Below are 22,806 nucleotides of genomic sequence, written 5' to 3'. Positions count from 1 at the left end.
ATTTTTCATTAAATATTGAGGTGACAGAATATTTACAAAACATATAGACAGTATATGAATAAAGATAAAACCACTACCAATGAACAACCTAGTACAAGAAAAGGAGCAGTATCACCACATCGTAGAGTCCTCTTGTGTGTGCTTTCCTGTTTTAGATGCTTGCCCTTCAAAGTAATCCTGCTGGATTTTATCATTCTTGGTTTTTCTTCAGTTTTATCATATTTACGTATAGCAAAACAATGTATCATTTGTTTTTAATGGTTCTAAACTTCATATAAGTGGAATTCTATTGTATTCTTCTGTGCCTTTTTCATTTTGAATGGTATGTCCCTGAGATTCTACCAGTTGCCATGGGATTGCTGAAACCACTTCTGTACATCATTCCATTGTAAGAATACACCACAGTATTTTTGCCCATTCTTTTCTTGGTAGAGATAGCAGTTGTGTCCAATTTTTTTCTCTTATAAGAAAAGTATTAGAACAATTCTTACAGTTCATGTATATAAGACTTATACTAAGTGCTTAGAAGAAGTCAACCTTACTAGATAATGTCAAATTGTTTTTCAAGGTGGATGGGCCGATGAATATTCCTGTGTGCAGAGAATAAAAGTTCCTTTTACTCCACATCCTCACCAAAACTTAAAATATTCCATTTAAATCAATTCAGTAGCTATCAAATGGTATTTCATTTTGGTTTTTAATTTTTACATCCTGATTGCTAATATGTTCAGGCATCTTTTCATATGTTCATTGGCCACTGAGGTTTCCTCTTCTATGACATGATCATTAAAGCCAATGCTATTCTTTCCTTATTGGCTCACAGAAGTACTTTTTATATGACTCTCTTTCAGTTATTTATTTTTCAAACATTTTCTTCCAGCCTCTGGTCTGCCTTTTTGCTTTCATAAAGGTATTCTTCTGATGAACAGAAGTTCTTAATTTTAATACAATTTTCTCAATCCTTTCCTTTATAGTTTTGCTTTCTTAGGTGTTTTGTGTAGAAACATTTCTTACAATGAGGTCATAAAGATAGTCTTCTACAGTGTCTTCTAAATTTTCTTTTTGCATCTAAATAGTTGATCCACCTGGAGTGAATTTTAGATACAGACTGAGATTGGGGATTGCAACTACACTGTTTTCTCTTCACTAAGAAGCCTAACATTCCCCAGCTCACCTGGAGTGTGATCTGCATGACTAATCCAATTTTCATGTATGTGAGGGACTGCTTCCGGACTCCTTGACCAACTTGTTCCTTCTTTTGCTCCAGGGACTAAATTTCTACAGCTTAGTAATAAATATCTCTCTTCTAAGGCATGTGAAATGTTACTTTTTTTTTTTTCCTGGTGCATTGTTCGGATTTCCTATGGATTGTAGCAATAGCTTACCAAATTCTATTTTTAAATTCTTTACAATTCTTTTCACTGGCATTGCATTGAATGTATAAATCTACTTAGAGAAAATTGACTCAATTAAACTACTGAGTCTTCTAATCCATGAATAAGGCTTCTTTTCCCTTTCATATAAGCCTTCTTTAATATATTTCAATAAAATTCTTTCCCTGAGGGTCTTGCCTATGTTTTATTAGGCAACGTCTTGCCTTTTACCAAAGGAATTAATAATTTATAAGTTATATCCTCTCTCTGTAGACACATTGAAATACATGCTATATTTTATATTAATTTATATGCCCAGCAAATTTGCTAAAATCTTATAATTTTAGTAATTGATCTTTAGGTATATTTGAGGTTTTCCAAATAGATAATCACATCACCTGCAATAATAACAGTTTCATTTCTTGGGGCAACCTGGGTGGCTCAGTTGGTTAAATGTCAGAGTCTTCGTTTCGGCTCAGGTCATGATCTCGTGGCTTCGTGGGTTTGAGCCAAACATTGGGCTCTGTATTGGCAGCACGGAGCCTGCTTGGGATTCTCTGTCTCCCTCGCTCTCTCCCCCTCCCCCACTCACACTGTCTCTCTCTCTCTCTCTCTCTCTCTCTCTCTCTCAAAAAATAAATAAAACTTAAAAAAAAGTTTTATTTTTTCTTCTCCAATATATTTCTTTTTTTTCCAATATATTTCTTTTACTTCTTGCCTTCTAGTACGATGTCAAATGCAAGTAGTGACTGATGTTCAAATATGAAACCATACTTGCATTACTGGCTAAACTCTATGTCACCATAATCTCTCTTTTAAATGTTCTTGGATACGATTTGTTAATATCTTATTTAGGCTTTTTCTTTTTGCATTGTTTTATGAATAGGATAGGCCTGTAAGTCTTCTTTATCATCATCATATGGTTTGGTACCAAGGTTAGACCTCATTACCTCATACATCTCACACTCTCAAGGTTTTACTATATTCCTAGTATCAGAGTTGTTCTACTTTCATTTTTGTCCTCTGGAAGAAGTTATACAGGACCGGAGACACCAGTTCCAGTTTGGTATAATTGATAAAATAATTGGGATCTTATCTTTTTTTTCCTTTCTCCTTTTTTCTCCCTTCCCTTTTTACTTCCTCCCTGCACCCACCCTCTTATGTTGTCTGTTACTCATGGTGATTTGTACTTTGAAACTGTAAGCTCATTTTTTGGAAACTTTAACATTTAGGCTTTGATTGAAGATGAATACTCGATAAAGGGTATTTTTTTTCTCTTAAAGGTAGCATAAATTCAGGTTGCTGTGATCAACATGTCTCAGGAAAAATTTTTCTTCCCTTCTATCCAAAACCAAGGTTTAACAAGGCAGTTTCTCACATAGTGGAGTTTAGATTTTATTTTCATCTTATATAGTAGTGTAGCCCATGGGACTCAAGCTTCACGATGGGGGTTTCCAATTGGACATCCCACTTTGGGTAGGCCCTGGGCTTTGTCTACTGTAACTCAAAGCAGTATCAATTACAGTCTCATCATAATATGCAGAATACTTACAATAAATATAACATTATGAAAGTGAAAGAAGCCAGATATTGAGAAGTGTGTACTTTATGATTCTGTTCAAATGACATTCTAGGATTGACAAAATTAATCTATAATGTTAGAAAACAGATAGATATTTGGTTTGGGCTGAGAGTAACTGCAAAGTTCTATAAGAAAATTATTTGAGGTCATGAAAATGTTCTGTATTTTGACTGTAGTGGTGGTTATTCATGAAACTGTCTATCTACATAAATACATTTACAATTGGTGCATTTTATTGTATATAAATTATCCCTCATTAACACTGACGTTAATATATGAAATATGAATATATAATGATAAAAAGTCAAATTATATACTAAAGATCCATCCACATTTTACTCTGTCAATTTTATGTCAATAAGATAATTTTTTTAATCTCTTTAAGACCTGGAATTTCAGATCCATTACGAGTTTTTACCACTACCCTTACAAACATCAGTATCAGTTTAAAATAAATGTAATACTTATCAGACCTACTAAACTCCATAATAAAGCTGCTTCGAAACACCGGTCTTTGGTCAGGTCACCATTTAGTTCTTACTGCTGAAGAAAAGAGATTTCTATGATTGATGGCTATTGGGCAAAATAAGAGAAGATGGCTATCTATGCAATATTGATCTTGACATCACTTAGGCCATTTCAACTACTCTGTTTCTATTGTATGTTTATGCAGTTATGACTAAAAAGAAGTCATGTCAATGTGAGTGACCAAATTCTTATTGCTGAAGTCCAAAGATTTTCAAGGAATGAAGTATGTATATTCATTTTTTTTCTGGTTTTATGTGCAAACAATTTTGGTGCAGTGTGATAGAGACAAGGTCTTCTTGCAAATTCACATTCTTTCAAAATAATTAAAATGTGGAGGTAAAATCCCACAGAAAGGTGCTAAATCCCAAATACCAAAGGACAAGTACAGATTATTCCTCAGTCCCTATCTCTAATCTCTAGTCTTGCCAGGTTTGACAATCCTTTTCCCATGTACTCTATGCCAGTCTTGCCTCCTTATTTCAGATTATGCTCCTAACTAAATTTTATTCTCCTCATTTAACTCTATTCTCCAATTTTCATCTTAACGTCCTTTGAGTGATTCAATTCAGTTCAATTTCTTGGCTTCTTCTAATCTGCCCAGCGCTAGGCTCAGGCTGGTATGTATTAAAAATCAACGAGCTACTGAAACCTGTCACTGAAGAGATTATAAACCAGTGGGGGATATTTATGGGTAAATAATGGTAGAGAGAGATGTGCAGTACTATTGACTCATACAGAAAAGGGGCCCCAGACCAGCTGAGATAGTCTAAGAAGGCTTTGTAGAGAAGACACATGAAACCTAAACTGAGCCCTGAAAAGTGAACAGGATCACCGGGCATACAAGGGCAACCAAGAATGAGTGCAGGGAATGGCATTCCAGGAAGAGAAGAGAGAAGGAGCAGAGGCATGGCGAAGCCACAGGATCCCTCGGGCCCACTGGACAGTAAGGCTGATAAGGCCCATCTCCAGTGGTGCCTTTTTATATTCTATAACTTTTTGGTATAAAATGATATTCAACTTACAAATATTCTTAAAGTTGGAAAAATATTGTCATTCCTGTTATTTCTGTGACATCTCTAACACTGCAAAGCCTGTTCGTCATTGTACTATAGAATTGTTCTAGCATGATTTCTAGGATGTACAAAGCCTATATTCTCAGAGGAATTTAATGGCATAGAAAATTTGATAGAGTTTATTTAGTATTTTGTAACTCATTCATGAATAAATATCATCACAATGTGACAGTTGGAAAGAAAATAACATGAAGATATTCAAATCACTTGCATTATGATAAAATAAAGAAAATAAGCTACAAAAAAGATGACAATATTTAGGCAAAGTTTTCTATTTTAACCTCTGTCTTCCCTTGACACTATCCATCTTCCTGTCTGTGCTCAATACTATAAATAATAATTTTTTCACATACAAAGAATATATTTCTAAAGAAGATCTTTCAAGTATAGGAGGATGTCTAACTCCAGGAGATGGTGTGTGTGTGTGTGTGTGTGTGTGTGTGTGTATGTGTATACGTTTACACTGCTTAGGCTAGATCAAGCATGGATACAATCTTCATCTAAATGTTGTCTAAGCATCTTATGATTCTAGGTTTCAATGACAACGACCAGTACTGTAGATTTGGGGATCACAAACTAAAGGGTATAATTAAATTTAATGGTTTTAAAGATCCAAATTGGAGTCTATAAACAAGTTGTTAAAAAGGTCTTATATTTCTCCTATTCTTCAGGCTCCTCTTATCACCATAATCCAATCTCCACTTTAAACATACTTGACTTCCATTTTTAAGCTCTCCCATTTCTGTTACTAGCAGCTAAAGATAGTGAGAATTATTTTGTCACTTGAAGTGTAATACGTTTTTAGACATTTTCCTATGTCCACTGTGTAAATCATGCAAATAAGTACTTGTATAATTTAAAGATACTGTGCATTTAGTTTTTTGAAAAATTAAAAACTCTGTATCCAAAGATTATTTTCTAAAATAACAACATTGGATTTAAAAACACTGTATTGTATAAACATTATACAGCTTTGTTGTTGGGTATCTTTTTCTTCCCCTTTAATATAAATTACAAAATACTTAAAGTGTTAAGGGTTAAAAACATCCATGGTTAAACGTTAAGGATTGAGTCCAACTTGCAGAACCTGTACCTGTAATATGTGCTATATTTCAGAATTAAATATTATTTTTCAAATGATAATTTCTCCAACTATCATTCAACATAGAAAACACACGGCTCTAGAGTTCTGAGCACACAGCTAGTTAATAAGACACATAGAATATTTAATTTCACACAGGAAGCAGAAAAGTACAGATAAGCATTATTTTCCACCAAAAAAAAACAAACCTTAAGGAAATAGTTGTTATTGTTATTGCAGTTGCCAGACACTCCTTGCAATTCAGCCACAGTGTTCTAAAACAGTTGACAACAAAAATTAAAGAAGGCTTTTTCCCTACTGAAGAGAGCAGCCTAATGATAAAGGACAGAAAAAACACTGAAGTTCTGGTGCCTGCTATAACACAAACGTTTGAGAACTGAGAGAATGCCCCCCACTCATAGGTTCTCAACATTAAGAACAGTATAAACTCAATCCACATTATTAAAAGGCCATCCATAGTAATTGCAATCTCTCTTTCACACAACATAAGCTGTTTCCAACCAGGAACAGCAAACAGCAGGAGTCAAATTTAATGTTATCCCTGTAATACTTTTCACCTAAAAATTATATTCTTATAAATCATTCAACACTTATGCAAACCATAGCTTCTACTATATTTCTGTCTCTAATTATTAATGTTATTAATGTTAACACAAGCAATAAAAATGCATATCCATGTAGGCAGCTGCTCTAAATCATATTCAGTACTTTAAAAGATTCTAAAAACTAAACTACTGTTCTCATGATATAGTTATAATGATATTAATTCCAGTAATGAAAAAAATTATGGAAATGAGATTAAATTATGCTTTAAGAGAAGGAGCCTCGGTTTCTAGAGTGATGATTAACCTTGTTATAAACTACTGCCCGAAGAGACTCTGAAATAACACCTATAATCTAAGATTTTAAAATGTAATAAACGTAATATTTTAAGAGTATATTTAAAGAAGCAAACCAAAATAATCATATAATTGCAAAGTGCATGTAAAATAGTTTATTTGAATGTGAACGACCATATGTATTTCTTAATTCAAAAAAGTGGTACAGCACCAGTTCATACTTCATTTCTAGTCTGAGCCCAACTGTATTTCACATTGCATAGTGATCTTGGATAGAAACATCTACCTACAATTTACATACATGACCCATGTTACACAAAACATATATCAAAATTACATCATCCCACCATTGAAAGGCTAGACATTGACAGTTGTGGAGTATGACAGGAGATTAAATTTGTTATTGAAAATTAAAATCTAGTTGAAAAATTTACCATACCCCCAGAATTTCGTGGGATAGTGCTGACTGTGTGAGGGGCTTACTGAAATCCTCCATCGTTACCTTCCAGATTGTTAAAGAAAGAAAGAAAGAAAGAAAAAGAAATGAACAATAATTCTATTATTCAGAAATGCAGTTGCTAATTACAGATATATTCAGATCTATATTTCAATTATTCAGATTTAATCTTCCTCTTCTTTATAGGATCCTGCCCTTTGCTCTTCAGGCTTTGGGCAGAGCCCTTTTTATTTATTTATTTTTTTCATCACAATGTTTAACAGAGAGTAAACAGAAACAGGAATGTAAATTTAAATTGATTTGGTTGTTTGCTTACTTTAAACTCTTCTGGTTTAAATATTCGGGAAAAAATCATAAAGAGCAGAGATTTCAATAAAGTTTTGGAATTATCTATAAATTTTGAATTCTGAATTACCACTTATAATTTCCTAAATCATTAAAACAGCTATATGCAAGCACACACTATACATGTTGAGGTATTCTTAATCCTAAATATGGTTTTGATAGAGAACTACTGTACTTTTACAATTTCGGGATATATTTCTCACATATATATGTGAGATATATTGCAATGTTTTCCCTATAGGCAATTCAAGCAAGCAACTCCCCTCTGTCAATGTGACAAGTTCCAAGTTAGAATCAACCTTGGATGATTTGACCCAAACCAGAAGCTATCTATCCTTCAGTAGACAATGCTGATCTAAGCGCTGGCTCTGGAAATTAGTTGGATGAACTCGGTCGTCCTGCATTTAATTAGAGGTTTTCCTGGCTGGCCCAGGGAATGTCACAGGGGATATTGTGAAATAAAAATGATTCTAACTTTGAAATCACAAGATGATTCCATAAATGATAAGAAAAGTGAGAAGCCAAGTGATTGATTACACAATTCAGAATTAACAATGATGTGTAAATCTATACATTGTTCAATTACATATAAAATTAACTCAGTTATTCAAGGACCATTTACCCACTGGATAACCAATATTGGTTCTTCTCACCTTCATTATGTCTGTTGGCCATTTTACTTTTCATTAACAAAGAGGGAGAGAGTAAATAAAAAATAGGGACATACCACTTAAATTGATTTAACACTATTTGGTAGTATTAGTAAAAAAATTAAATCAAGGAGATAAAATATTTATGCAAGAGTGGATTTTCATTATTTGTACAGCTTCATTTCTCCTATGCACAGAAAATTAACAGTTGGTTTTAACTGAGCATGTTTTGGCAACACACAAGAAAGGGAGAATTATAAGTCAGAGAGGAGCATGAGAAAGAGACAAAGAAAAAGACTCCTTGACCTTTTCAGTAAAGTGAAGGTTACTTGGAATAACATAGTAGCAAGCATCTGATTTCTATTTCTACAACTTGAAGACAAAAGAAAAAGTTTAACCTAGAGCTAAACTCTAATTTAAAAAACAAAATCATATACTCAATTATTCTTCTCTAAAGTCCTGTCTTCACAGGATACTTAGGGATTATCTACCTAGAATAAGATTAATTCTCCAAGCACTTGATTCCCCTATTATTAGAAATACGGAATAAAGAATCACATAACCTAAGTATTACAAGAAACTCCATCACTCGAAACAGGAATCCTCTTTCCAACATCTCTTGTTCCCCAGTTATTCTGTGTGTGCCTGAACAAAGACAGACCCATCAGCCCACTCCATTCAAAAACAGCAAAGTGTTGTAAAAAGTCCCAACTTTGGAGACAGGAAGACTCTATTCCCATACTAAATCTGCCAACTACTGGCTGTATGACTAGAAAAAGTCTCATTTACTTTGTTTGCCTCATTTTTAGAAAAAAAGTCTCTTCTGTGTGTTGAAAAGATTATATGAAATCATGCAGGGAAATGCACCTTGCAAAGTGCCAGGCACTGAATATTTATTTACCTTCCTTAGTCCTGAAAAATACCTGCTCAGGTGACAATCAACTTTGCTTTCTTTAAAAAAAAAAACTAGGCAAACAAAAAAATCTTTATGATGTGCTTTTAGGTATAAAAGTTGAGTAACAAATACTCATTTTGCATTTACTCAAATTGGAGAAAATCTAACATCAAACAAACAGCTTTAGGGGCCTGAGTTGAAAACTTTTGGGGCTGAATGGAATCAGATCCTCAAAATAACTGGAAGTATGTAATATGTAGCACATGATCTAAAATTTTCACTAGGAGAGCCTTAAAGAGCTATCTTATTTTACCTCTTTCCTTGTTAGACTTGATGTTTTATTTCACAGATTCATGGACTATTAAAAGCTAGAAAGAATTCAGAATTTTAGCCCAATCTCTTAAAGCCAAAGATACTGAAGCCCACAGCCTGGGAAGCCTGGCTTCCTCGTCTTCCCCCACTTGATGTCATCAGAACTGCCCCGAACCTCACCTCCAAATTCTTTCTAGCAAAATGAGCAGGTAAAAACCAAACCTGCAGAGAATGATTCTATAATCCTAAAACAGGCTTGCAGCCAAACCAAATCAGTGTCTCTGATAAAACACAAAACACTAGCACAGAGAACTGAAGACTAATAGGTAAGATGAAAATTTAAATATCTGACAAAATTGGTTTTTTGCTTTTTAATTTTTAAATCCAAAATAACATTTTCATATGTAATATCTCAGAATAAAAAAAATACTTGCCATTTCAAATGCACTCTGAAAGTGAAAAGTTAAATCAACTATATAAGATTCTAAGAGACTAATTCATTCACATGAAGACTTTGTAATGTTTATCCTTTGGTCAAAAGTTAACTGATGCACCACTTTTACTTTTCTACTATAATAAATGGAGAATACATCCTCATTAAATTACAATCATATAAAAAACTAATATACATTTGGGTTAAAACATTCCAGACTAAAAATACGTAAAATTTCAATGTCTGTTTATTAATCTTCACTATGTCCTGGCTAGAAACCAAAAACAAAAAAAGGTCTGGAAAAAGAATACATTCAGATGAGCAGAGGTTGAATATAAGAAGTTGCACTGTCCTTACATCAGCTGGTATAAATAATATATGTTTTACCTGAATATTTACTATGTTTATGGAGTACGAAATACTATGATTAAATTATTGATGGATTTTTTTTGACATGCCAATATGAAACACATGCATGTTTAAACATGTTTATAATAAAGCATGTTGTCCCATTATATCAATGTACATTTGGCATTTACATTAGAAATAGACCAGCATCTGCATTACATTATAACGCACAAGGGTTCCAGAGAGCCATTTTCACTTGGGGGTTAGCTTCTATTCATTTACTTGATCTTCTACAGAGAGCAGGATGCAAAATTATTCCAATATGTATCTACTCTAAGGAATATATGCTGGTGGAAAGGCTTTGTTCTGCATTATGTTAGCACAAATCACAGTGAGCAGATCCAAAGACCTTTCTTCTCCTGGAAAAAAGAAACCTGAAAACACTCAGCATTTTTGAGTACTTTCCTGTGTATGTTTGTGTATGTATGCATGTGTCTTTTTTCAATCAAAATGTTTACTCATTTTTTTTCAAAAAGCATTACAAACTCACTGTAGAAAATTGGGGGGGAAATCAAAAAAATACAAAGCAGAGAGAGAACATCACCAAATTCCAACAATAAAGACAGCTACCATTCGCATCTTGGTTTTTTCGCTCTTTTTTGTTTCAGTGAATTTCTTTTAATAGCACAAAAAGGACTTCCTTGACTCCAAAGTCTTCATGCTGTAAATGGGATACCGTTACTTGATTCATCAGTTAATAACAAATGTAAGTAATGTTTATTTTCTGTGGAGTTGAATGTAGACACGTTCTCCTTGAGGAACTGCAAAGAACCTATCCTACTTTTTCCGGGAAAAGAGTTTTGTAAAGTAGGAACACGGTGGGAAGAAAGGCAGGAAGGATGTTTGCAAGCGCCGCTTACCTCATCATCGTCGGCGTCGTACTGGGCATAGTGCTGTTCCAGCAGCTCTCTCTGGCGCCTTTCTTGTTCCAGCGTCTGGCTTATCAACTGGGCAACCTCACTCACTTGTCCTGGCTTTTCTCGCCCAATAACAAATCTGTAGGAAGGTGAAAGGAGACTAATACAGTAAGACTCTCCAGGCAGAAAGGAGCGCTAAGAAAAAGTAACTAAGCTTGATAGTTCATCATGGTCCATCAAGGCTCAAGAACATAATATCACAACACACTCTAAATGGTATGCCTGGGCGGGAAGGGGAGGTTCGCTGAGCAACTGAACAGGTTACTCCAGACACAGCCCAAAGGAAAAGAAAGGGGAAAGGTAAAGGACAATAAACAAATTACTTTGGGAGAAGACAAAAGAGATGTAATCCATTCTACAGTACTTCATACATTTTTGATGCCCTACAAAGCGGAAGCAAACTCATAATTTCCCATACAATTGGACTTGAGAATCATTTCCACAATACTGTCCTCTTTACAATGCAAAAACTGCTTCAAAAATAAGCCTTAGGTGGGTAAGTGAAGAGGGGCATTAACTTTTGCTAAGTTACTATAACTTTGGAGATACAAAAAAGAAGGGGAAAGAAAAGAAAAACTAAAGGAGAGGTGATAAATTTAAAAATTCACTTTTGGAGAAAGAGGCGCAATGAGGAAGGGTGTGGTTTCAAGAAATAAAGGGACAAAGGAAATATCTGTTCATATTAATTACTGTAAGAAAAAAAGTATAAAGTAAAAAGAAGGGAAGTCATTTACTTATCGCAAGCTACAGTTACTTATGATACATCCTTATCAATACTATGTGTCTGGCTCAACAAATTAATATTCACTTCTTTACATCTTTTCACACTAATATATGGCTATTTTTCTAAAAATATATGAGTAGTACACATGATTTAGATTTAGTTTCTAGATATCATTTAATTTCATTATTTTGGATGTGTCTGTTTAATCTTGTTTCTATACTTAGAACTGATGCTTTCCTCTGATTACAATAGATTGCTATGTTTGACCATAAGTTTAAATGAAATATACCACCATTCTCTGTACAAATGCACTAAAAGTCAAAATTTTTATACTTAGATGTTAGTAATTGTCTTCATAGCAGTATTTTTATGTAGTTTCAAACAGGATTCTGAAATCTTGCTCAGGTGCTCATTTATCACTTGACTTTTTTTCCTAGGGGATCAACTATAAGTAGAATTTGTAACTTCTCTAATTTCCATCCTTATTCATCCTATAATTTACATATAATAAAATACATCTATTTTAAATGTGCAATTTGATAAGTCTGACTAATGTATAAAACTGTAATCACCACATCAACAAAGATATAGAAAATGTCTATCAACCTAAAATATCCCATTTCCTTTTCTGGTAAATCCTCCTCACCCTGGGCCCATATTAGATTTGTTTTTTCTATAGTTTCATAAAAATGGAATCACAGAGTGTCTCACTTCTTTGGCTCCCCATAATGTTTTGGAGACTTATCCATGCTGTTTCAGGTATCAGTAATTCATTCCTTTTTATTATTCCTGGTACCAGATGTACTACATTTGGCTTACCTATTCTATTGATGGATAGTTGAGTTACATTTTGGATATTATGGGCAAAGTTACTGTAAACATTTGTGTGTGTGCAAACCTTTGTGGGGACATGGATTTTCATTTCCCTTAGACAAATAACTAATAGTGGAATTAATGTTGTATGGTAGTATATGCTCAGCTTTTAAAGAAATAGCTAAATGCGTTTTTGAAGTCGTGGCACCATTTTATATTCCTACTAGCAAAGCATGAAAATTACAGTTGCTTTACATCCTCATCAACACTTAGTTTCGTCTTTTAACCTTACACTTTAAACCTTATAATGGTTTTAATTTCCAATGCTTTGATGACCAATTATAATGTATCTTTTCATGCACTTATTGACCATTCATATATCTTTTCCAGTGAAATACCTTTTCAAATCTTTTGCCAATTAAAAAAAAAAAACTGGTTGTCTGGCTTTTTACTATTGAGCTGTAATGGTTCTTTATATATTCTGGATGCATATCCTCATCTATCTATACTCTAAATAACAAAATACACATAGATACATACAAATAATGCATGTATATCTGTCTGTCTGATTTATTATCTTCTCCCAATCTGTGGTTTACCTCTTAATTTTCTTAATTGTGTCTTTCAAGGAAGTCCAATTTATCATTTTTTAAAAGATTTGTCCCTTTTGTTTCCTCAGAAATCTTTGCCTCATTTAAGATAGCTAAGATTTTTCCTATTTTTCTTCTAGAAGTGTTAATGTTCTGATTTTATCTTACGTCTTTATTATCTTTCAAATTAATTTCCATGCATGATATTTGATAAAGGTAGAGTTTCATTATTTTCCAAATAGATAACCAGCTGTTTTAACACCATTTGTTGAAAAAAACTATTCAATACTGCCACTGAATTACTTCAGCACATTTGTTGAAAATCGGTTGACTATATACCTGTGGGCTGATTTTTGGACTTTTCCAATCTATTCTATTGGTGTATTTATCCTTGTGCCAATACCACACTGCCTCGATTACTGTATAGTAAATCTTGAAACTAGGTGGTGTGAATTTTCCAACTCTGTGTATCTTTTCCCAAATTATTTTGACTACTCTTATAAGTTATCTGCATTTTAATATAAATGTTATAGTCAGCTTATCAATTTCTTTTAAAAGCCCACTGGTGTTTGATTTGGGATTGCTTTGAATCTATAGATCCATTTGTGGAAAACTGAAATCCTAATATTGAGCTGATCCATGAAGATGGTGCATGTCTGTATTTATTTAGGTTTTCTTTACTTTCTTTCAGTAATACGCTCCAGTGCTCAGTGTAAGGTTGTGGCTATGGTTTGTTAAATCTACCTCTATTCATGCTTTTTCAAGTTATTGTAAGTGGTATGGATTTTTAAATTTGTTTCTGATTGTTTCTAGAATGGAGATAAAATTGATTTTTGAATTTTGGCCTTGTATTTTGTGACTTTGCTAAACTCACTTATTAATCATAGATTTTTAGAGATTCCTTAGAATTTTTCTATATATAAGATCATACCCACTATGAAGACATTTTTATTTCTTCTTTCTTTCTTTCTTTCTTTCTTTCTTTCTTTCTTTCTTTTGGAGATATTCAGTTTCTATGATGGAAGGTACATAAAGTCTCTAATATGCCTAACTAATCTAGACATATAATGACTATCTTGAATTCATTATATTTTTGGTTAAAAGTCAGAAATGATATATAAACATAAAGCAATTAATAAACTCATATCCTCAAATGATAGATTTAGGAAAACCTAGATTGACCCTTTATGTTTCTTCAAATGCATACCAAAGTGGGGTTTGAGGGAGTATCACTTACCTACTAGAAAGCTGACAGGAGCTTGAAGGAAGCAATTAATGTACCAAACGCTATTAATGGAGAATAGTAGCCAAGCTCAAAGTAAAAGGTAAATAAGAATTCACATTCACTTAAGTCATCAACTCTTTAAACTCATTTGAAAATTACATTGTCAGATCTTTCAGTTGAACAGTTTTCCCTAAGAATGCAGGAGTTTATTTCCTCTGCAAGGCAAGTATTTAAAATTACTCTGATCACAATTCAGGGAGAGAAACAGATAAGATTTGGTTCACTTGCCAATGAGTTGGAACCAGTGCTGATGGTTCTAGAGGTGAATGAAGGAGTCATTGGTGAGAAATTTTAAAGTAGAAAATTATTTTTAAGGCCCAAATTACAATATTAGAGTATATCATATATATTAAATTATATAATTATATAATAAATCAAAATTCCAATACAATGTGCAAGCTTTTTCCTATCCTCAAAACATGATCTCTAATTCCAACCTGGAATTATTTGTGATACTAAAACTAAAACAAAAAAAACAAAAAACCTCCCCCCCAAATATGTGTATAATCAACGTTTCAGAGTAAATAAGAATCGTTCCATACTACATAAGAAACCAGCATTTTAAACAAGAAGGCATAGTTGCTCAAATCACAGCATGGCTTTCTGAATTTGCCCTACAATTTAACATTATTCACTATTTTCCCAATATTAGTCTGTATTCAAAATTACTTTACAGTCTGAAAAAATAAAAGTGATTTGTAATTGTACATAAAATAGACAATCCATCTCATGAAATACACTTTTTAAAGTGTTATATTAAAGTACATGTCTTCATTCAGGCAGCTATTTGGGGTAGCATTATAGCACTTAGCTACACACATCTTTAAAACCTTATAATCTAGTATAATTTATAATTCATATATGCAGTAGAAGAATGTCATCTTGATAAGTATGGTGCAGAGCGAAAGCACCCAGAAGTGGAACTAAACTAATCTGCATGCCTGATTTTTCCCTCATGTGATAACTGGCATCTAGTCCATGTGTCTAAAGGAGCAATAAAAGAATAATAGATGGTATAGGGGCGCTTGGGTGGCTCAGTCAGTTAAACATCCAACTCTTGGTTTTGGCTCAGGTCATGATCTCACATTTTGTGAGTCAGAGCCCTGCATGGAATTCCTAGATGACAGCACGGATCCTGCTTGGGATTCTCTCTCTTCTTTGCTCTCTGCCCCTCCCCAGGCTCTCTCTCTCTCCCTCTCAAAGTAAATGTTTTTTAAAGTTTTATTTACTTTTGAGAGAGACAGAGCATGAGCAGGGGAGGGGCAGAGAGAGAAACAGAGAGAGAGAGAAAGAGAGAGAGAGAGAGAGAGAGAGAGAATCCAAAGTAGGCTTAGGCTCTGAGCTGTCAGCACAGAGCCCGATGAGGGGCTTGAACCCCTGGGTTATGACCTGAGCTGAAGTTGGTCACTTAACAAACTGAGCCACCCAGGCCGCCCAATAAATAAACTTTTTTTAAAAATGTGGTACAGACATGAAAGGATGTTAGGCACTATTACTATTCTGAGGAAAGTGATAAAATCTCCCACTTGGAAAATGTGTAACATTCAAATTACCTTTCTATATGTTCTTAAATATCTGGTCCGTTTTTAAGGTGTCTTTATAAATATGGACTCCTGTATCTGTGTGTGTACAATATAGCACATGTAGAATTGGGCAGAAGATGCAAATTTTAAAGTAAGGTTATTATTTTAATTATGAGTTTGCACTATAGATATGCTGTGATAGTTTAGGGGTTAAAAGTGTCTGTAAAAGGGAGAAAAGGTTTTGACAAGACAAATTCACTAAGCCATAAACATGACAGTATGACCAGCTCTGTGACCTTGAATGTATTAACATTTCTAATCCTCTGTTCCCATATTGTAATAAAATGAATGTAACTCAAATATTATGTAATACATATAAAAAGATTAACTAAGGACCTGGTGCCTAGAGAGTATTTAACAAATGTTTACTGTTGTTTTTACCTGGATAATGTATTAATAGCTAGATAGAGTTGAACACCTTTAAAAGTACTATCTGTGCACCCTGTCCCAGTTACCTCTTATTTGAATCACACTAGATTTGAAAACAGAGTAGTTTTTTGAGAATCAACCACAGTAAAGATAAAATATCTGCACTAAAGTGTGTTCTGAGAAACTTAATTTCAGTTACCACTGAAATATAAAAGTATACATTATATGCTCACTTTAAATTGAAATTTTTCAGTCTTCAAAAATGTAACAATTAATAAAGTCAGCAACAATCAGTCCCTCTAAACATGTGACCAAATCAACTGATATTTACCCACAGTTTTGGTTTATATTTTAGATATTGTCTCCAACTGAAATGACAGGCATGTAGTCAAATCATCCAGTTAAATCATCTGTATTTTTTCTTGTTACTATCTAAATTTGTTTACTTTGCTTAACATTCAAATTACCTTTCTATATGTTATTAAATGTTTGGTCTTTTTATTTTTAGCTATAAAGCATGAGATAATGGAAGCCAAACTGTAATGGATATTTAAATTAAAAGTTGGGTATTTACTAAGGTTATAATTGACAAATAAAGGCTAAAACTAAAATATAGAATTAGGATTTATGTGTTCAGCATGGCTTTTATCTGGTGTTTCAAACAATCATCTTGTTTTGATGTGAATTATTTTAGTAAGAACTGCCCCCTCTCCCCCTCAGGCTGAGATACAAGAGGTAAAGACAGATAAATCAGGTTTCCTTTTTCTTTTCATCTATTATCAGACCAAGCCATGTTCATGCACTGTCCCTTAGAGTTCAGATGACGAGATTACACAGGTTTCATCTGATTAGTTTATTGAATTCTCTGGTGAGCTGTCAAACAAAAACTAAACAACTATAAAATTGCATTTACAATTTGCTGAATTGAAATCATAAAGATCCTACATGTTCAGTGTAAATGATGTGAGAGGTTATGTTGAAAACTGATGAGTTGTGAGTGTCTTGTTTTTCAGACATGTTATTCCAATAAAAGTGATATACTAGTCAAAAATGGCACTTAACTGATGTCAAAACTTAAAAATTTTTCACGTAGAATGAAGCAAGTCGGTAAAATGAAAAGCCATAATAGGATATAGTTATTAGTTTTCATATAATCAATCCTTTCATTAAGATTTTTAACAAATATATATTTTGCACACAACAAAAACCTACAAGATGTATTTTAAAAACAAGAAAAGTAGATCCATAACATCTCTTCTCATTATACTGGAGTCTTGGATCACAAGGTCACATGATACTTTTAAACATTTTTGTAGAAAATGTCTCATTTTTTTCTGTTTGATCACACTTTATGGCCTTACTCTGAACTTGACAGCTTTGAAAATACTTGACTTAATTGTTTTCACTAAGATTTGTGTTACTATCTAGAGGCAAAAGTCCTACACAACCAAGGTTTTGACTCTTTTTGTACTTGGATACTCTTACGTATTTCTCCTTTCTATATTGGGATTTGGATTAATATAATAATACTTTTGATTTAACATTAACATTTTTTTAAATTCATCTAGGAAAATGTTTGCTCTTAAAAGCTAGACCTTGCTCAGGGGCACCTGTGTGGCTTAGTCAGTTAAGCACCAGACTTTGGCTCAGGTCATGATCTTACAGTTTGTGAGTTTAAGCCCTTCGTCGGGCTCTGTGTTGACAGCTCAGATCCTAGAGCCTGCTTCGGTTTCTGTGTCTCCCTCTGTCTCTGCCCCTGCCTGCTCACACTCTACCTTTCTCTCTCTCTCTCTCAAAAATAAATAAACGTCAAAAAAAAAAAAAAAAAAAAAAAAAAAAAAAAAGCTAGACCTTTCTCTGACTTATTTCACTTAGCACAATACCCTCCAGTTCCATCCAAGTTGCTGCAAATGGCAGGATTTCATTCTTTCTCATTGCCAAGTAGTATTGCACTGTATATATAGACCACATCTTCTTTATCCATTCATCAGTTGATGGACATTTGGGCTCTTTTCATAATTTGGTTATTGTTGAAAGTGCTACTATAAACATTGGGGTACATGTGCCCCTACAAATCAACACTCCTTCATATGTTTTCACTCATATGTGGAACTTGAGAAACTTACCAGAATACCATGGGGTAAAGGGAAGGAGAAAAAATAGTTTCAAACAGAGAGGGAGGCAAACCATAAGAGACTCTTTTTTTTTTTTTTTAAACGTTTTATTTATTTTTGAGACAGAGAGAGACAGAGCATGAACAGGGGAGGGGCAGAGAGAGAGGGAGACACAGAATCTGAAACAGGCTCCAGGCTCTGAGCTATCAGCGCAGAGCCCGACGCGGGGCTTGAACTCATGGACTGCGAGATCGTGACCTGAGCTGAAGTCGGACGCTTAACTGACTGAGCCACCCAGGCACCCCCATAAGAGACTCTTAAATACAGAGAACAAACTGAGGGTTGACTGGGGGGGCGCTGGGAGAGGGGAAAATGGGTGATGGGCATTGAGGAGGGCACTTGTTGGGATGAGCACGGGGTCTTGTATGTAAGTGATGAATCCCGGGAATCTACCCCCGAAGCCTAGAGCACACTGTATACACTGTACATTAGCTAACTTGACAATAAATTATATATATTTTTTAAAAAGCTAGCCTTTAAATATCTAGATCTGAAATATTTAAACTTAAGTGTAAGCATTACTTCTTGAAATGAATGTTCTATCTAACCAAGTTCTAATTATAAAAACTTTTTTCTGCCACTATATTTCAATATAGTAGTTGAATTTCAAAAGTAGTTGAATTCTTAAAAAAAAAACAAAAACAAAAACAAAAAACATTGCCTAACCCATGCTACTTCAAGGACTATACACTATGTAATAGGTATAAACTTAAATATGTTCTAAAAGTGACGTTTCTCTATTTTAAAGTTAGCTTTGATATTTCAGGTTTAAATATTTACACATACAACAATTTAAAATAAAATATTTTAAGGGGCGCCTGGGTGGCTCAGTCGGTTAAGCGGCGGACTTCGGCTCAGGTCATGATCTCGCGGTCCGTGAGTTCGAGCCCCGCGTCGGGCTCTGTGCTGACAGCTCGGAGCCTGGAGCCTGTTTCGGATTCTGTGTCTCCCTCTCTCTGACCCTCCCCCGTTCATGCTCTGTCTCTCTCTGTCTCAAAAATAAATAAACGTTAAAAAAAATTAAAAAAATAAATAAATAAAATAAAATATTTTAAGTGTTAATCTGTAAAAATTGGCATCAGAAAATGTCTCATTAAGCCAAAGTCCCCTTTAAAACAATTTTTTAATATCTCCACTCTTTTTTTTAATTTGTTTTAAATGTTTGTTTGTTTATTTATTTATGTTTATTTATTTTTGAGAGAGAGAGAGACAGAATGTGAGCAGGGGAAGGGCAGAGAAAGAGAAGACATAGAACCTGAAGCAGGCTCCAGGCTCCAAGCTGTCAGCACAGAACCAAATGTGGGGTTTGAACTCATGACCTGGGAGATCATGACCTGAGTGATCATGACCTGAGCCGAAGTTAGACACTCAACCAACTGAGCCACCCAGGTGTCCTGAAATCTCCACTGTTTTTAATCTTCTTTCTATCACCAGTGGTTGTTGACTACATATATATATATATATAATATATATATATATATATATATACACACAAACATATATTTATATGTATATACACATTTACAAAATATATTTATAGATATGCATTTATAATATATATTATAGTGTATTTATAGTATATATTATATTTATAGATATACATTTATAATACATATTATATTATATTTATATTATATATTATAATTATATATTATATATTATACACACACACACACACATACATATAATTTAGAAGTTATAATATCTATGGTCCCAAATACATAGTAGCTGCTCTTCTTGTCTGACTGCAAGGGAGTAATAATTTAAACACAAAATCTACAAGAACTGAGAATTCCCATGAACATGGTGGTGCCCTCACTGCCCTCCATTACAAATGACACTCCGTTACGCACAATTATAAAATCAAGACTCTGAGAAAAAGTGACACTCTCAATTTCTCTTTGTGCTATAATGGCAACAAAAACCTCATCTTAAAATGATGTGAATGAAGCAAAACATTTCAAGATTTAATGCATTTCAAATGGAAATCTCAGATATACCAATTAAGTAAAGATTTTTTTTTAGTTTTCATATTTAGAAATTACATGTCCATTGCACTACTCTAAAGGATATAAAATGCTGATTCAAAGGGGCATACGCACCACAATGTTTAAAGCAGCATTATCAACAATAGCCAAACTATGGAAAGAGCCTAAATGTCCATCGACTGACAAACAGATAAAGAAGATGAGGTATACATACACCATGGAATACTACTCAGTCATCAAAAAGAATGAAATCTTGCCATTTGCAACAATGTGGATAGAACTAGGGTGTAATATGCTAAGTGAAATAAGTCAATCAGAGAAGGACAAATACAGTATGATTTTACTCATATGTGGAATTTAAGAAAAAAAACAGATAAACATTGGGGAAAGGAAGGAAAAATAAAATAAGATAAAAATAGGGAGGCAAACCATAATAGACTCTTCCATATAAGGAACAAACTGAGGGCTAATGGAGGGGAGGTGAGTGGGAAGATGGGCTACATGGGTGATGGGCATTAAGGAGAGCACTTGTTGGGCTGAGCACTGGGTGTTATATGCAAGCGACAAGTCACTAAATTCTACTCCTGAAACCAATAGTACGCTATATGTTAACTAACATATATAAAAATAAATAAATAATTACATACATACATACAAACTAAGGTAAACAACTCAGAGAATATTGGTCCTAGAATAGAATGTAAATGTTATAAGAAATTATATAGCAAAAAAGGAAAGGCAGAAAGAATAGGAAGTAGCTAAGAATATGAGTGCGCTAAATTTGCTTACCTTTTTATTGTTTTATTATTTAAGAATTTATTTGATGTTTATTTATTTTTGAAAGACAGATACAAAGCATGAGTGGGGGAGAAGCAAAGAGAGGGAGACACAGAATCTGAAGCAGGCTCCAGGCTATGAGCTGTCAGTGCAGAGCCTGATGCGGGGCTCAAACCCACGAATCATGAGATCATGACCTGAGCTGAAGTCTGATGCTTAACTGACTGAGTCACCCAGTCTCCCCTGCTTATCTTTTTAAAGTGGTAAATTAATGATTATTTTATCTAAATAATAAATCTAAAAATAGGAGCTGAATGATAAAAGAATCCAGTTTTTAGCTTCATCCAACAGGACAAAATTGGAAAGCAATAAGGATATTATAATCCCACATGTGTAAGAATGTACATGTATCTGAAATATCTGGAATGACATACACCAAACTGTTAATAGTGATTTCTTTGGGGAATTGGATCCATGTGTGAGAGTGTGTGTGTATGTGTAGGTGGGGAGGTGGTCTCAGGCAAGGAAAACAGTAGACTTTTACCTTTACCTACTCAGTACTGCTTGATTTTTTTTTTTTTTTTTTGGACAAGTATGCCTTATTTTCACAATATAAAAACATTAAACAAATAACAGTAAAAAAAAAAAAAAAAGGCGGTGGGGCGTGAGGGCACCCGGGTAGCTTAGTTGGTTGAGAGTCAACTCTTGATTTCAGCTCAGGCCATGATCCCACGGTCGTGGGATCAAGTCCTGCTTCAGGCTCTGTGCTCAGCACAGAGCCTGCTTAAGATTCTCTCTTACTCAGGGGTGCCTCAGGGGCTCAGTAAGTTAAACATCTGCCTCGGGTTCAGGTCATAATCTCATGGCTCATGAGTTCAGGACCCATATCGGGCTCTGTGCTGACAGCTCAGAGCCTGGAGCCTGCCTGCTTTGGATTCTGTGTTTCCCTTTCCCTCTGCCCCTCCCCTGCTCATGCTCTGTTTCTCTGTCTCTCTCTCTCCCAAAAATAAAAAAAAAATAAAAACATTAAAAAAAATTATTTCCTTCTGTCCCTCTCCCTGCTCTCTCTCTCTCTCTCTCAAGTAAACAAAAAAGAAATTACATGTCCAGGTATGAATCCAAAATATCAAGTGCATATTTATTTAAAAACCTCATCATTTGGGGCACCTGGGTGGCTCAGTCGGTTGATCATTTATATTTTTCTTTTGAGTGTTCTAACCTTTCCAAAATGGACAGGGCAATATTTAAGACCTTCAGATTAATTCATTTTTTATTATGTGTGACTACAATTCCTCCAAAATCCTCACCTCCAAAGTGCCATATGGCTCAGTGTCAAAAAGTCATTAAAAACATATGCTGGGGTGCCTGGGTGGTTCAGTCAGTTAAGTGTCTGACTTCGGCTCAGGTCATGATCTCACAGTTCGTGGGTTCATGCCCCACGTCGGGCTCTGTGCTGACAGCTCAGAGCCTGGAGCCTGCTTCAGATTCTGTATCTCTCTCTCTCTCTCTCTCTCTCTCTCTCTCTCTCTCTGCCCCTCCCCTGCTTGTGCTCTGTCTCTCTCAAAAATAAAATAAACATTAAAAAAAAA

At 34.3% G+C, this 22,806-nt stretch overlaps 1 protein-coding gene across 17 annotated transcripts in view; it reads right to left on the bottom strand.

Annotated features, from left to right (window-relative positions):
• PPP1R9A (protein phosphatase 1 regulatory subunit 9A) overlaps positions 1–22,806 on the bottom strand; it is a 328,575-nt gene that overhangs the window by 96,839 nt on the left and 208,930 nt on the right. For 10 of the 17 annotated variants that reach the window (XR_014137296.1, XR_014137295.1, XM_060632500.3 and 7 more), the window contains 3 exons: positions 10,858–10,993; positions 6,937–6,999; positions 5,847–5,912 (listed from right to left, as the gene is read on the bottom strand). Coding sequence is in view for 15 of the 17 variants with exons in the window: in XM_060632500.3 (XP_060488483.3) it covers positions 5,847–5,912; positions 6,937–6,999; positions 10,858–10,993 (265 nt within the window). In the remaining 2 variants the exon portion in view is untranslated. The remainder of the gene's footprint in view (positions 1–5,846; positions 5,913–6,936; positions 7,000–10,857; positions 10,994–22,806) is intronic. The other 7 variants (XM_060632506.3, XM_081795037.1, XM_060632512.3 and 4 more) reach the window with 3 other exon arrangements.

This window comes from Panthera onca, chromosome A2, assembly GCF_046562875.1.
Source record: "Panthera onca isolate mPanOnc1 chromosome A2, mPanOnc1 haplotype 2, whole genome shotgun sequence".
NCBI lineage: Eukaryota > Metazoa > Chordata > Mammalia > Carnivora > Felidae > Panthera > Panthera onca.
The sequence above is the reverse complement of the archived record's forward strand: the minus strand, read 5'-3'. Positions and strand labels throughout refer to the sequence as shown.